We start from the raw sequence: 14446 nt of genomic DNA, 5'->3' as shown, positions 1-14446 counted from the left end.
TCTGACCCTAAACTCAGCATTGATGCATCCAACCCTATTTCTCAGGAGTTTGAAAGACATGGTTGGTGGGGGGTTTGGAGCTGGAGAGACATGGGCGGAGGGGGGTTATTGGCTAGAGAGACTTCAGGAGAAATGAGCCGAAGAGAGCTGAGGGAGGAGTGGGTGGAGATAATCCACACCTCACTGGACTACTGGTACATTAGCTGTACAAGTGCTTATGAGCCAGCAAACGTTAATACATGGACAAGACAGCCACTGGTGTGGGGCCTGACATATATTTCATCAGTGCCTGGCGTGCGTCCCCTTATACTCCTGCCTACACTAGTTATCTGTATTATGTTACAGAATACATCTACTTTCACATAAGGCCATTTACCCTAAACCAGCATACATCTTATTACTTTTATGACACCATCTTCCAGCTGGAACCCTCCGCTGAACGCAAGATCTGTGTCTCTCATCCACACACATTACTGATTACGTGACTGGGCTGCGCCCTCTCTGTGGAATAACCTCATAGGCTTTCCTCTAGTCTCCAAACCACCCAGCATTCCCCAAGTGCTAACCTTTGTCAGACAAGTTTATTATATTCTACAGCCACCCACACAGCCTCCATAAGACCTTCTACCCTGTTACCTCCCCTCCACAGTCCGCACATGCAATGTAATTCTCAGCCTACACTCACACCTCACGCTAACCCTGGACCAATGCTGATGTGACTGGATCATACTGCTCTACTCTGGTTACCTCATCTCACCCCACCCTCTTACCTCAGCCATCTGTGCCTCTTACCCCACCCTCTTACCTCAGCCATCTGTACCTCTTACTGTCTGCCCTCTGGTCTGCATTCACTAGCTCCATCCCATGACATCAGTTGGTCTCCTCCTTTCCTTTAGATTGTAAACTCCTAGGAGCAGAGTCCTCCTTCCTTCTGCTCTTAATGAAGTCCACCACCAAAAATCCCTTGCATAATATATAATAATAATGAATAGTGGAGATTAAGTTCATGTATTGATCAATGCAAGCCTGCAGTCCCCAGCACGGGACCCCCGTTAAAGGTCTTTCAGTCACTTTGATGTATTAGCTTATACACCTGATTGACCAGCATCAGCTGTGTTTCTCAGCCATGTGATTACATCATCAGCCAGAGCTGTCTGGTTATGCTGCCCTGAGGAATAAAACAAAGCGGCTATCTGGGTAATTATATTATATAGAGGATATTACATACAGAAAGGGTGGCAGGTCGGTACCACACTCTGGTTGTGTATACAGTATGTATAATATAATTTTTGGTACTTGTGTAATATCTGGGCGCCCGATTTTTTCATTGCAAAGCATCGCATGCAATACAGTGGCATACAATTCATGCGATGAGATTTTTCATTGTAAAGACCCAATTTTTAATTGTATAGTCACCCATGGGTGATTTCATACCCCCACTATCCAAGTAGGCATGGAGTTGATTTTATATAGTGTGGCGAGCGCAGCGAGCCCGAAGCGTGGCAAGCCCCGTTAGGGGATGCAGAATACATGTAACGTAATCCGCGTCCCCTCGTCACGCTTCAGGCTCGGTGGCTCGCTGCGCTCGCCACACTATATAAAGTCAACTCCATGCATAGTTGGATAGTGGGGGTATGAAATCACCCATGGGTGACTATACAATTAAAAAATCTGGTCTTTACAATGAAAACTTGCATCGCATGCCTTAAGTAGTGGCATGCAATGATAAAATCGGGCGGCCAGATAATACACAAGTACCTCATTTTTTTCTTTATTATTATTTAAAAAAAAAAAAAATTCTCAGTCTAGAGTTAATGCAAGGGGAAGCATTACCCGCACTGCTGTCCGGTCAGCGATCTGAGCTTCGCACGGAATAATGTGACTGGCGGCCGGACTTACATGAAAGGTTCCAGTGTCTGTTCCACAGCGTTCCAAAAATAACTATTTCTCAGCTGATCTAACCACAGGACTGTTCCACATTTTTCCCCGCTGTTACCAAGTAGGAAGCACACAACAGATATCTGAGAAGAATTTTTAACACTTTCAGTCTATCCAGCACCAGGTGGTCAGGTGACTGTCATGCACCAATGGATAAGCACCAATGTGGGACTTTACTGTAGTCTAAAACAACCAGTTTGAGGTCAGCAAGAGACGTCAAGCATGGCCAAGTAAACATGACAAAAGTCACCAAACCTGCGCTAATAGTGCAGGGCTTCATAATATCCCATTCAGGGGGGGGGGGGGGGAACAGTCACATGATGGCGCAGGAATATAGCAATGCAATAAGGTTACACTGAGCACATTTTCTAAGACGTGTCTACACATTGTGAACCAATCACTGCAATGATCCAGTCACGGTAATAGCAGATACCTCGATACAATACTATGGGCTGCTCCGGTGAAACGCGGCTCTAGCAGGGACCAAACATTTCCTGCCATGCGACTGGGAGAATTTGTTCTTGGCCCTGAGTTTCTCTGTCTCGCATTTATAGCCTAACTAACTTTAACATTTTATTTTGCAGTATCTGCAATTAAATATTTATTTCACTCTTCATTGTTTGCGTTTAGATGGAGGATAATGTCATCATTTGGATGGAGCTCTGATTTCACATGGATTCGTACATGGACATTACCTCTATCAGCCTGATGTCCGCTGGGACTCGGTCCCCGACCGCCAGACACACCACATCCCCCGGGACCAGCTCTCGAGCCAGCAAGTGCTGTAATTTCCCTTCCCGGATACTGCGCAGAGAGAGGCAGCACATTACAAACCAAGGAAACACACATAGTATATACAGTGTAATGATGATGTCATCATGATGATCCGTAGGATTTAGCTGTAGTGGGTAAATATTTGCGGCAAATGCATCAACACTTGTAAAGAGATAAGCCCCGTACACACGGTGAGATATTGGCTAATGACCAATTTTGACTAGATGCAGAAGAGATTTTGGCTAGATGCATTAGAGATGTTGACTAAGTGATTTTGTCTAAGTAATTATAGTCTATGATCTAGTTAAAATTGCCTTTCCTGCACAATCAGTCAATCTATGCTAAGCAATCTATGCTAGACCTATTGACAAAGGGGGATATTCAATTCAGGGTCACGACTGTGGGGCTGGCCCAACAGACATGACCCTGACCCATTCTCTTCCAGCTCGACTTGAAAATCGGCAGGCGGGATTCAATGTCCCGCCTGCCAAACGCCGAAAAGGGGGGCGTGGACGCGAGATACGGCCTTGGATAGTCAAGCTGCGGCAGGGTGCTCGACAATCCACGGCCATTCTCGGCAGAAGGGGCCCAACTGCTTCTAAAGTTGGGTCCGTTCTGCCTAGATCCCTGTTCAATGCAGTCGGGAAAGACAGCATTGAATACCCCCCCTAAGCAGGAGAAAATCTGGCAGATCTAGTCAAAATCTCACCGTGTGTACAATACAGTGAATAGAGATAAAGGGCGAGAAGTATGAAGACTTGAAAAGTAATCCCCTAACGCTCCCCCCCTCTGGATCCGCCATTGTTCTGGGCAAAAAACAAATCAGCTCTTAAAAATGTAATTATTCAAACACAGCCTGTAATGTGACAGTAGGAGCTGATTGGCTGGTAGTTAATTATACTCCATTTAATCACTTTTCAAGCTTAGTACATCTGGCCCAAACAGCTCCTAACTGCCATGTTACAGACTGGGGGCCAGATGAACTAAGCTTTAAAAATGGATAGCGGTGAAAGTGATAAACAACCATTCAGCTCCTGTCAAACACTGGGGCAGATGTATTATAGTGGAGTTTAGTGCACCCCTATAATACTTCCTGCCTCGCCTCATTAATGAGGTGAAGCAGGAAGGGACTTCAACAAGATGTATTAACATCTAGTCTGCCGAAGCGGGGCCCGCGATGTTCATACTGACGCGCTGTCTCCTCCCCCCCCAGCCGGCTGGACTAGGCATGCGTGGGATGTTGCTACTCACGCGAGATCTCTAGTGCAGACCAGAGCCAGCAGCAGTAACAGCGCTGTCCCAGCTGTGGAGATAGGGCTGCACCACCCTACTGCTGGCGAAGCAGATAGCGGCAGCGGGCGGAACGATCAGCGCTGCTGACCGTTCATACATTCGCCCTGCTATCATTTGGATAGCAGTGCCGATATGGACAAGGGCGCATAGCACTCCTGTCATTTGGCACACACCACTGCACGTAACTTGCGCCGATAACCATTCTCCCCCATAACGATGATTCGTACATCTGCCCCACTGCAACATGACAGTTGGGAGCTGGTTATCACTTTTTGAAGCTTAGTGCATTTGGACCATTGTTTGAAAAATGACAGTTGGGGGAAGATTCGTTGGTACTCTCTACGCTTAATCACTCTCAAAGCATTGTTGCGTATGATTTATTATTCCTGTAAGTTCCCCGATTGTAAAACCTTTATATAACTGATCATTTACTATTTCCCTTATACACTATATAGTGTTTATTTAATGTTGGATATTGGGAAACTAATAATGCAAACTGGTCCCGGAGAAGTCCTTGACGATGTCAGATATACAATGGTCCATTGTACAGGTAACAGGATCGCTCAGAGGTTAGTTACAGGGTGTAAACGGCTGCCATAAATACCAGAGAACCAGGCTTCAGGGTGTTTGATATAGACAATGAATCAGGACTAGAAAAAGAGAACCTGTCCATTAGTTACCAGAATAATGTTTATGTATATATGACCGTATTCACTGCATCAGTATCCGGCTATATATAATGAGTAGCGGAATCTTCCACCAGGGTTACTAAGCCTTTGAGAGTTTGCTGGTTTATAATCTGCCCCTGTAAATTACTACCACAGCTGTAGAATCTGGGAAGGTGTGAGAGGCAGCTGGTCGGGGCCACAGTACTAGGAGCGGCTCACCAAGAGGCAAGGAAATAAAATTTCTACGCAAATATAACAGGCGCTCGGGGGGGGGGGGGATTCCGTGTATCCGTGTTCTACTCACCAGTTACATTCTGGCGGAACCAGTTTGTTCAACTCTTCAAGAGACTTTTCTGAGCGATATTCCTAGAAATAATATAAAAACAATTAGAGAACATCTTCCACTGCATCTTAGTGCAGTTACCTGAACCTCTATCCCACAGGTCCTCAAACTCGGTCCTCAGAACCCCACACGGTGCATGTTTTGCAGGTCTCCTCACAGAATCGCAAGTGAAATAATTAGCTCCACCTGTGGATCTTTCAAAATGTGTCAGCGAGTAACAAATGCACCTGTACTCCTGTTGGGTGACCTCGAAACGTGGGGTCCTGAGGACCGAGTTTGAGAACCTCTGCTCTATCCTATGTATACAACAGACTAAACTGTAGATTGCTGAATAAGACAATGGAAATGTATGGGTATGTATGGGTGTGTGTGGGTATCTACATCATTAGGGGCCAGATTTGATTGGTTGCTCACTGCTTAGGCTTCCAACCAGCACAGAATTTCCTATATAGGGGGCGTCGGCCACTGTGTGTGGTGGCGACCCCCCAACTTAAGCAGCCAGACACATGTACTGCGGGGTGCAGGCGGTGCCACATTCCGATCAAACTAATGACATATATACAACACACATACACTACAGTAATGTCTATTGGCAGAGAAGTGATGCAGGGTGAGGTTTGTTTTAGAGGACAGTACGAGATAAGGACAATATGTTACTGTGTCAATACGCATAAACCTTCAATATATCTTGTATAAAATCCCTTTAAAAGGTACCCCACCCAGATGGGAGAGTCCTCACCTGCACAAAGGCCACAGTCACCACGATGAGTATCGCCTAAGGGAGAGACAGGGAGACAGGTCACCCATCAGGCATCAGTAAATTCCAGCACAGGGCTGACAATAGCAGAGCATGGGGCACTGTTATTTACAGGTTCGTAGCAGTTTGGCGACAGACTGGGTGCAAGAAATCAGTGAAAGGGCCTGTGATCTGTCCTGCACCAGCCTCTACTGCAGGCCCGGCCAACCAGGAACTCTTCTGCTGTTGTAAAACTACAAATCCCAGCATGCCCTGCCATAGTTTTAGCATACCCAAATATCAGCAGAGCATGCTAGGGCCAACAGTTTTGCAACAGATAGAGAGGCTCTAATACCTGTAACCCATTGTATTGGTCACTAAGGCAACTATAATGCACCGCAACACTAAAGGACCTTTAATAGCAACACAGTATGGCGAGATTTGCAAAAACCCCTTTAAAACTCAGATTTATCTCCTTAAAACAATGCAGGATTCACCCTCTTCCCAAAACTGGATGCAGCATGTCCAGCTGTTCTTCCCAGTTTGTGGTAGGAACTGGCATTAATGCGCGCTAAACAAGCCTTTGACTCAATGGGAATACCTTAGCCGGCACCCAGTGCAGCGTTTCCGAGTCACGGGTGCAACTTGCTGCACCAAGCGGTCACTATACATCTGTACATGTGGCTAGAAGGAATGTATTCCAGGAGCAGGTGAGCATTTGCATATGAGCCCGCAGCACATGTACTGTACAACGGAAGGCGGGAAATGTGCAGCATTATAAGCAATGGAACAGTACCTCAGAAATGGAGTGAGGGAAATGTTCTTCCCTCTGGCCCTGGCAATGCAAGCATTTATTCGGTAACTGCATTCTCTCACATCTTGTGCAAGTGATCCCATCCCAAATAATGGAACGGTGTTGGAACGCCCTCATGCTCCTTATGAAACCCACGGGCTAGGCTTCTGGTAAATACCCACATACGTGTTCTGCTCTGATTGGAAGCAAATGTATTGCTGAACACAAATCAGAATGAAGGAGAAGTCTGTCTGGTCTTTGCCAGTAACCAACATGGCTGCCTGGGCCTAGTCCACTTACCACAGTAATGCTCACTGCGTCTTCGTACTCCTTCGTTATGACACTGACCAGGGCAGAGCCCAATAACAGCAGGATGAGGGGATTTGTAAACTACGGAAATAAAAGCAAAGAAATGTTCTTTGTAATGAATGGTCGCATGTATGCTAGAATTAAAAGTTTGGGTATTATTAACCCTTTGAGTGCCAAGTTTGTCAAAATTGCCAAGCAAACATTTTTATTCATTATAATGACCTGTAATGTTTCCTCATATAGGAAATCTAATCTCTCTCTCTTTTTTTAATAACATTTTTTATTTTCATCTATATTACAAATGTGACACACTGAAATTTGTTGCTGATATTTTGCGCATCTCTCACTTAACCACATCCAGTACATTACTGACCAACTACAGGTTGAGTATCCCTTATCCAAAATGCTCGGGACCAGGAGAATTTTGGATAACGGATTATTCCGTATTTCGGAATATTTTTATATTTCAATGATGTATTTTGAAGTATCTTGCATTTATGCTGTATAAACACTTAATATACACACAAATATATTTAACTTGTTCAAAAAACAAGGTTTCAAAACGTGAAACAAAATGTGTGTACTATCTCAGCACTGAATTTGAATGCCAAGCAATCATTGTCTTGCACATATATAGTGGCAGTTACATATCATGTCCCTAGTGATACTGTTACAAATGTCCCCAGTGAGTTTTTAGCAAAAAAAAATATTTTTTTTCACTTTCTGGAAAGTATGGTTTTCGGAATAATTTGGATAACGGATATTCGGATACGGGATACTCGACCTGTATTAGTGTCACAGTAACGGCAGCCATTTTATATAGACACGTGGATGAAGCCTTACCATACAGTGATAGCAAATCCAATCACATCTGAATGACCCCCAAAGTCAATTTTTATTGCATGTAGCGTTCTACCATTTTAGTAGAAGTCCCCGACACTCATTTTATATATTTATAAATGTGATTTTGCCTGTACTAGAATATCCTAGCTTGCCATAACCTTGTAGCACTATATGCTGTGCCGTTACTGCCAAAACTACCATACATTACACTGTGGAATAATACGAGAAGAGAAGACCAGACGCCCCGTTATTCCACAGGCCCCATAGTAAATGTGTCGCACCTGTCCCAGGTATTTCCTCCACACGGGATCCGTATTGTCCACCTTAAACTCATTCCAGCCATGTTTCACCCTGCGCTGTAACACAGAGCACTCCGACAGTCCACGGTCCGCGTTTACCTACAGGAGAGAGAACGGGTGATAAGCGCACAATCCAGACACAGTAATAGGACATCGCTGAGCCCTGACAGCAGCGACCCTTCTAGTAACTGAGAGGCGTGAGGCCTGTGGAAACACTATGCACTATCCTTATAATAATACATCATGGCTGCTTCTCATGGATATCAGGTCATGAGACAAAATGGGCACTCGGTCCCCAAAGGGGGCATATATTCTGGTGGGAACTCCAAGGCCTTGTATCTGATTGCCATTGCTCCAGATTATACCCCAGAAGCTGCGCTTGACCGCTCTGTCACCACTAGCCAATGCCTTAGGCATTCTGGAAATGTCCTTGTTCCTTAGTACAGGCTCTTTCTCAGAGGAATCTGCCCACAGTAACATGACAGAGAGTGGTGCATTGCAGTAAGAGGTGCAACCAGATGTACACAAACTCCCCATATAAGTAACCTAGAGCAGGGGCGGCAAAACCTGTCCGCAGGATCTACCAACAGTTCATGTATTTCAGGCAACCTGTGGATCTATAGTAGGATTGAATGCAGCAGGTTTGACAATGTGACAGTTAGTAATGCCTACACCTGTGCACCAACATCATTCTCACCTCATAGGAATGCAGTAAGGCAGTGATGGTAGGGAAGGCAAAAAAATCCAGGCTAACAACTTTACTTTCAACGTAGATGAAAAAGTCTCTATACATCACTACAAAATGATGCAAAGTATACCATGAGGTACATTTTCTAAAGCTTCTAAAAATGAAAACAGGTGATGTTGCCCAAAGCAACCAATCAAATTCTCTATAATTTTCTAGGATGCAATAGAAAAGTGATTTATTCACTGAATCAGATTGGTTTTTATGGGCAAAAGCACCTCTTCATTTTTAGAAGATTTAGCGGGTTACCCTATTATCCCCGAAGTCCTTCCGGCCGTTATTAAAAATTCCGATATCGCGATTGAGGCCCATTGGTCATTATCACGGTATCCAATAAGCGGACATTTTTATCTGGCAAAAACACCTGGGTAATGGTGGTTATCGGGGGAAAGGATGCTGGCATTTGGGCTAATAGGATAGCCCCGGCCAAACCTATTTGCGGCAGTACATCAACGCCACTAATAAGATACCCCACTTAGTAAACTGACCACCAATACTGTGAGAAAAATGAAAATATGACTCTAAAAGAAGTAAATAGTGTTGTAATACGCTATTCTTACTGAGCTAGTCACGCTGGAGACACCAATCTAGAAACATTGGGGTAGATGTATGAAGCAGTGATAAGGGAGGAGAAGTGATAAAGTTCCTGGTACTTTATCACCGGCCAATCAGTTCCTAACTGTCCTTTTTTAAACGCCTTTGAAAAAGCCACAAGCTAGTGGCGAAACGCGTTAGGTGCAGCCTCTCACTCATCTGAGTGGACCTCCAACCACTTTCAGTCCACTGCTGCTTCAAATTGGGAACCTTCTTCTCGACTTTCCCTCCAGGATTCCCCTCAGCACACTTAACTCCAGGTGAGCCACGCCATCCTCTGCCACCTGTTGAGAATAGTGTGTCTGCAATAAGAGCTTGGCCGTCTCCATCACAAGCGACTGGGGTTACTGGCAGTGTATCCCTCCGGGTGAGCAGACTACCATCCCAGCCACCTGTCAGAGTCCTGCCTCCCCCCCTCCCCCGAAATCAAGTCCAGATTGGAGAATAGACGCCCACCCTCCTTTATAACATCTATTGTGACTTTCTTACCATCAATAGGAGGTGTTCAAATTGGGCCTTGAGCCAAAGGATGTCTTCCATTTAACTGATAGAGGAACTCCTGAGGGTTACAGTACGGATATTCCTCCATCGACTCCTCCAGCGGCATTAACATCCATCCGCACTACTAGAGAGGACCGGTGGATCTCCTTCCAACAATACCCCTGATTCCTGTTTTCCCAACTCAGCAGAATGATCAATGGTTAAGTGCACTTTCCATTCGGACTGACATCTAATTGGGCATTGGCCACCCCAGATTTTGATCCAATCCAAGAGTGAGAATTTTAATATCATTTTTTATCTTTTTATTATGTTATAATATATGTGATTATATGTACTGTTTATATATATTTTCATTTGCTATATAAAGTAATTTTTTATTGCCAATTGGTCAATTCTTTTCACTGTAAACTCAGCGCTGCTCTTTCGATCTTCTTTTTGTTTACAAATTTTTTTTTTGTAAAAACAACCCGCAGGGAGTGACTTCCCCTGCACCCCAGCAGCCGCTTGGAGACACACCACATACTATAGGCGCCCTTACTGCTCTCTGGTAGAGCAAACCCCCTTTTTCTTTTTTAAACGCAGCCTGTAACTGAACAGTCAGGAGCTGATTGGCCGGTGATAAAGTACCAGGCACTTTATTACTTCTCCTCCCTTATCACTGCTTCATATATATACGCAATTGTGACTTCAGTATACGACAAAAAAGTGCTAGTTTGGGGCGGTTTGCATGAACACTGATTGGTTATTAGATAAAGGATGCACATTTTGGTTTCATATTGCCTGTTGTGATCAGAAGGGTGAATGCACAGCCCTATATAATGGAGTTCCATGGGTACAGAACAATGTAAGGAGCATTGGGAACCTGCTTTCAGGGTTCTGGTAATGTGGAACCTCACACCATTAGGCCTCCTACTATACCAATCATGCAACTCCCAGAAGCCACTGCCACAACCAAACTTTGCTGTGCTGCTGGGGGTTGTAGTCCAACAAGAGGTTGGTGTGTTCTAAAACACACTGACAATGGAATCAGCTTCTTACATCTCGTCTATGGCTGTAAGAGATCCTGGAACTACACCTAATAATTACCTCGAATACAAACACAGGTAATGATGGATCACTAAAGGCTAAACTCCAGGACACTCTCATTACAATGACTTATCTTTATGGTGACATATAAAACAACGTGTCACAGGATTATTGATTAGGGGAAATAATTAGAGCTCTCTCGTAATCTGTAATTTTTTTTGTAAATGAAATGAATGCTCACATGTAAATATTGTATTAGGTTGTCCTCGCTGAGGCGGCTGGCTTCTTTGGCAGGTAGCGGCGTGACGTCATCGTCTTGTTCCACGGATTTTAGCTCGCATTGTTCCTCTGCCTGTACACGGGGAAAGTAAGAGAGTTATTGATAAATACAGACATAACTCCCCAGTGGCCTGACCATCAGTAATTATCAGCAACAGGCTGGACCGTAGCGAGTTGGTAACGGCGGCTCGCCCACACACAGACATTTCCCCAGTGCAGCTAATCATGTCACTTAGAGCCAATCAATTTCCTACAAAACTGCATGAAAATATACACATTATTAATGCTTACATACTTTACAATCGCGCTGGCTGTGGTTGGTCGACCTAAAGATGGTCATTAGGTCTACACCACTAGTTCGACATAGGTCTAGGTAGACAGGTCATTAGGTCGACACAAGCATTAGGTCGAGATGGTCTAGGTCGACAGTCACAAAGGTCAACATCGGGATTGTCACAGTTTTTTTGAGACGACAGGTGGTATTTCATAAACCTAGGATGTGGTGGGAGAATAAAATAGAGTGCAGAGAAACATGCAAGGGGACGCGGTGCACTTAATCCTGTGTCAATGTCGACATTCCGTAAAAAAAAGTGAAAAACCTCATGTCGACATTTTGACTGTCCACCTAGGTCAGGCTTTCCCAACCACGGTCCTCAAGGCACACCAACAGTGCAGGTTTTAGTGATATCCAGGCTTCAGCACAGATGGTTTAATCAGAATCCCTCAGATACTAATTAAGTCACCTGTGTTCAAGCCTGGATATCTACAAAACCTGCACTGTTGGTGTGCCTTGAGGACCGTGCTTGGGAATGCCTGACCTAGACCATGTTGACCTAATGCTTCTGTCGACCTAATGACCTGTCAACCTTGTCCCATGTCGACCTTGCAGTATGTCGACCTAATGACTGTCGGCAATTTTTAGGTCAACCATATGATCCATACCTGTGTCGGGTACACCTTTATACAAAACCTTTTCCATGAGAAAAATGAGGGTTAACTTATATTGCTTGGAGGGAAAAAGATCACGTCCAGGTGAAACTACAACCCCCATCATGTCATGTCCTCTCTCACACAGCACTCTCAGCTAAAGTATTACCTCCGTTTCCTCATGCACGGGATTGTACTGTAGCACTTTTACAGAACGTTGGTACTCTTAGCTATAGTATTACAATGGTTTCCCCACATGGGGGACTGTACAATAGAATTCACCTGAATAGCGGTACTCTCAGCTATAGTATTACCACCGTTTCCTCACGTGGGAGACTGTACCGTAGCATTTTCCTGAATGGTGGTACTCTCAGCTATAGTATTACCACAGTTTCCTCACCCAGGGGACTGTACTGTAGAACTTTCTCACACATTTATAGATGTATAGAACAAAATCATAAACTATCAATGAATCTGTTAAAAAATAAAAACAAACAAACACACACACACACAAACACTTCCTATAATACATACTATCCACCTAGCGCGCGCGCACACACACACACACACACACACACACACACACACACACACACACACACTCTATTTGCTACCACACAGCACTGGGACATTGTGGCACATACCACAGCAGTATATTTAAGTGTATTTCCTTCAAGCCGATCCCTACTGTTTCCTAAGCCACAATGCCCTTATGTTTGTAGTGTAGATACCGGAGGAATCCGGCACAATACAGTGACTGCCCCACCTTAGACCACGAAGGAAGGAGTCAGGATTACAGACAAGCCAGCTAGATGTATATAGTTTGATGGATGGCAGCTGCTCTCATTACATAGAGATACCTGAGAGGGACAAGGAAGTCTCACAGAAATATACAGGAAACGCTGAACTCTGTCCTCTGTTATATACACCTGTGATCCGCTCAGACAAATCCTGACTAGCCAGACATTATGGCCCACTCAGAAATAATTATTTCTATGGATTTTTATAGATTTATTCTTCTTGGGAAGATCCTGGAAGGCACATGGGGCACCCAGGTACTAGTACAGAACACAGCCCCATCACCACTGACAACATGCACCCCCCTCCCCCTCTGGTCCTTATTCTGGTTGACTAGCAAGTCTGTGAATTTTGCAGGCTTGCAAGTCCGCAGGCATCAGAATGGATGAGTAGCATACTCATCCATTCGCAGCCTTGCGTGCAGGCAAAAAAAACCAAAAACATTCGATTGTCGCATGATTTTTCTAGCGCTCCCAAATGAAAGACACCTCTTTGGTGTCTTACATCTGCGAGTGCCTGTACAGGAAGTGGGCGGGCATCTGACATCCGCTGACGTCAGATGCAGCGTTTTCATGGGAACACCCATGAAACGCTGGGTGTTCCAATGGGCGAATCCCCCGGCCTGAAAACCCACGCCCCGCACCAGCACCGATGTGAGCGAGTGCCGGCAAATAATCTATTCGCCGTGGCTGCTCGCACACAGTGGCTGCACATGCGCATAACGGACTATGCGCAGTCACAAAACATAGCTACCCTGCCATTGTGTAGGTACATAAATCACATCCTGGAACATATGAGGGCGTACCTAGTAAGGAAGGCACCAGATATGCCCACCAGAGGCAAATACACACTGACGGTGCCATCTTGATCTGCAAATACATGCGCACACCCCACCCCCCACAAAAAAGAAAACAATTCTCCCTTCTCTTTCCCCGAGAGGAGTATCAGGGTGCTGCAGCAGGATTACCCAGCAGAGGGTTCCCCACGCAATGGCAGTCACTCACATATAGTCATCAGGATTGGAAATCCGTAGGAGTCACTGACATGCCTCCATAAATACAGCATCCTGGGCACTAATATCATTGTCATGATAAGCGGGCCCAAATAACGGATATACCCAACGAGTTGTATACTAGCTGCAGCTCTGTACAGGTGTGAAATGAGAAATACTGATAGTAAAAGCAATATCTGGTTTACAGTGTCTAGGTCAATAGGTCGACACCAAAAGATCAACATGAAAAAGGTTAAAGTTGAAAAAACGTTGACATGCAAAAGGTCAACATTGACAGCGCAGCAGTAGGAGGGAGGTGCCATTCCCGAAATAGGGTGAGCAAAGCTGGCCATTCCAGGGTATGCGCTACACTTATTGGGGGTCCGTGTCCACATTGACGCAAAAAGTAAAAGACTCATGTCAACTTTTTCATGTGTGGACATAAACACTGTAGACCTTCCCATTCACACTTGTAAAGGCAGCGATACCCTTTATACAGACTTCCTGAGGTAACAAAGCTCTGCGCCTGGTGGCGCCCAGCGATAGCAGGGAACCATTTCCAGCAAACACGCAGCCGAATAAATGATGT

At 44.9% G+C, this 14446-nt stretch overlaps 1 protein-coding gene across 1 annotated transcript in view; it reads right to left on the bottom strand.

The window, feature by feature from the left end:
• The window catches only part of ATP2C2 (ATPase secretory pathway Ca2+ transporting 2), a 57804-nt gene that overhangs the window by 41947 nt on the left and 1411 nt on the right, over nt 1-14446 (bottom strand). The window contains exons 2-8 of the mRNA XM_083163734.1: nt 12919-12928; nt 11104-11214; nt 7979-8095; nt 6846-6935; nt 5756-5791; nt 4978-5039; nt 2634-2742 (exon numbers count right to left, since the gene is read on the bottom strand). Coding sequence (XP_083019860.1) covers nt 2634-2742; nt 4978-5039; nt 5756-5791; nt 6846-6935; nt 7979-8095; nt 11104-11214; nt 12919-12928 — 535 coding nt within the window. The remainder of the gene's footprint in view (nt 1-2633; nt 2743-4977; nt 5040-5755; nt 5792-6845; nt 6936-7978; nt 8096-11103; nt 11215-12918; nt 12929-14446) is intronic.

Source organism: Crinia signifera, chromosome 11 (genome assembly GCF_055691185.1).
Source record: "Crinia signifera chromosome 11, ASM5569118v1, whole genome shotgun sequence".
NCBI classification, from domain to species: domain Eukaryota; kingdom Metazoa; phylum Chordata; class Amphibia; order Anura; family Myobatrachidae; genus Crinia; species Crinia signifera.
This window is presented reverse-complemented; position numbering and strand designations above follow the sequence as displayed.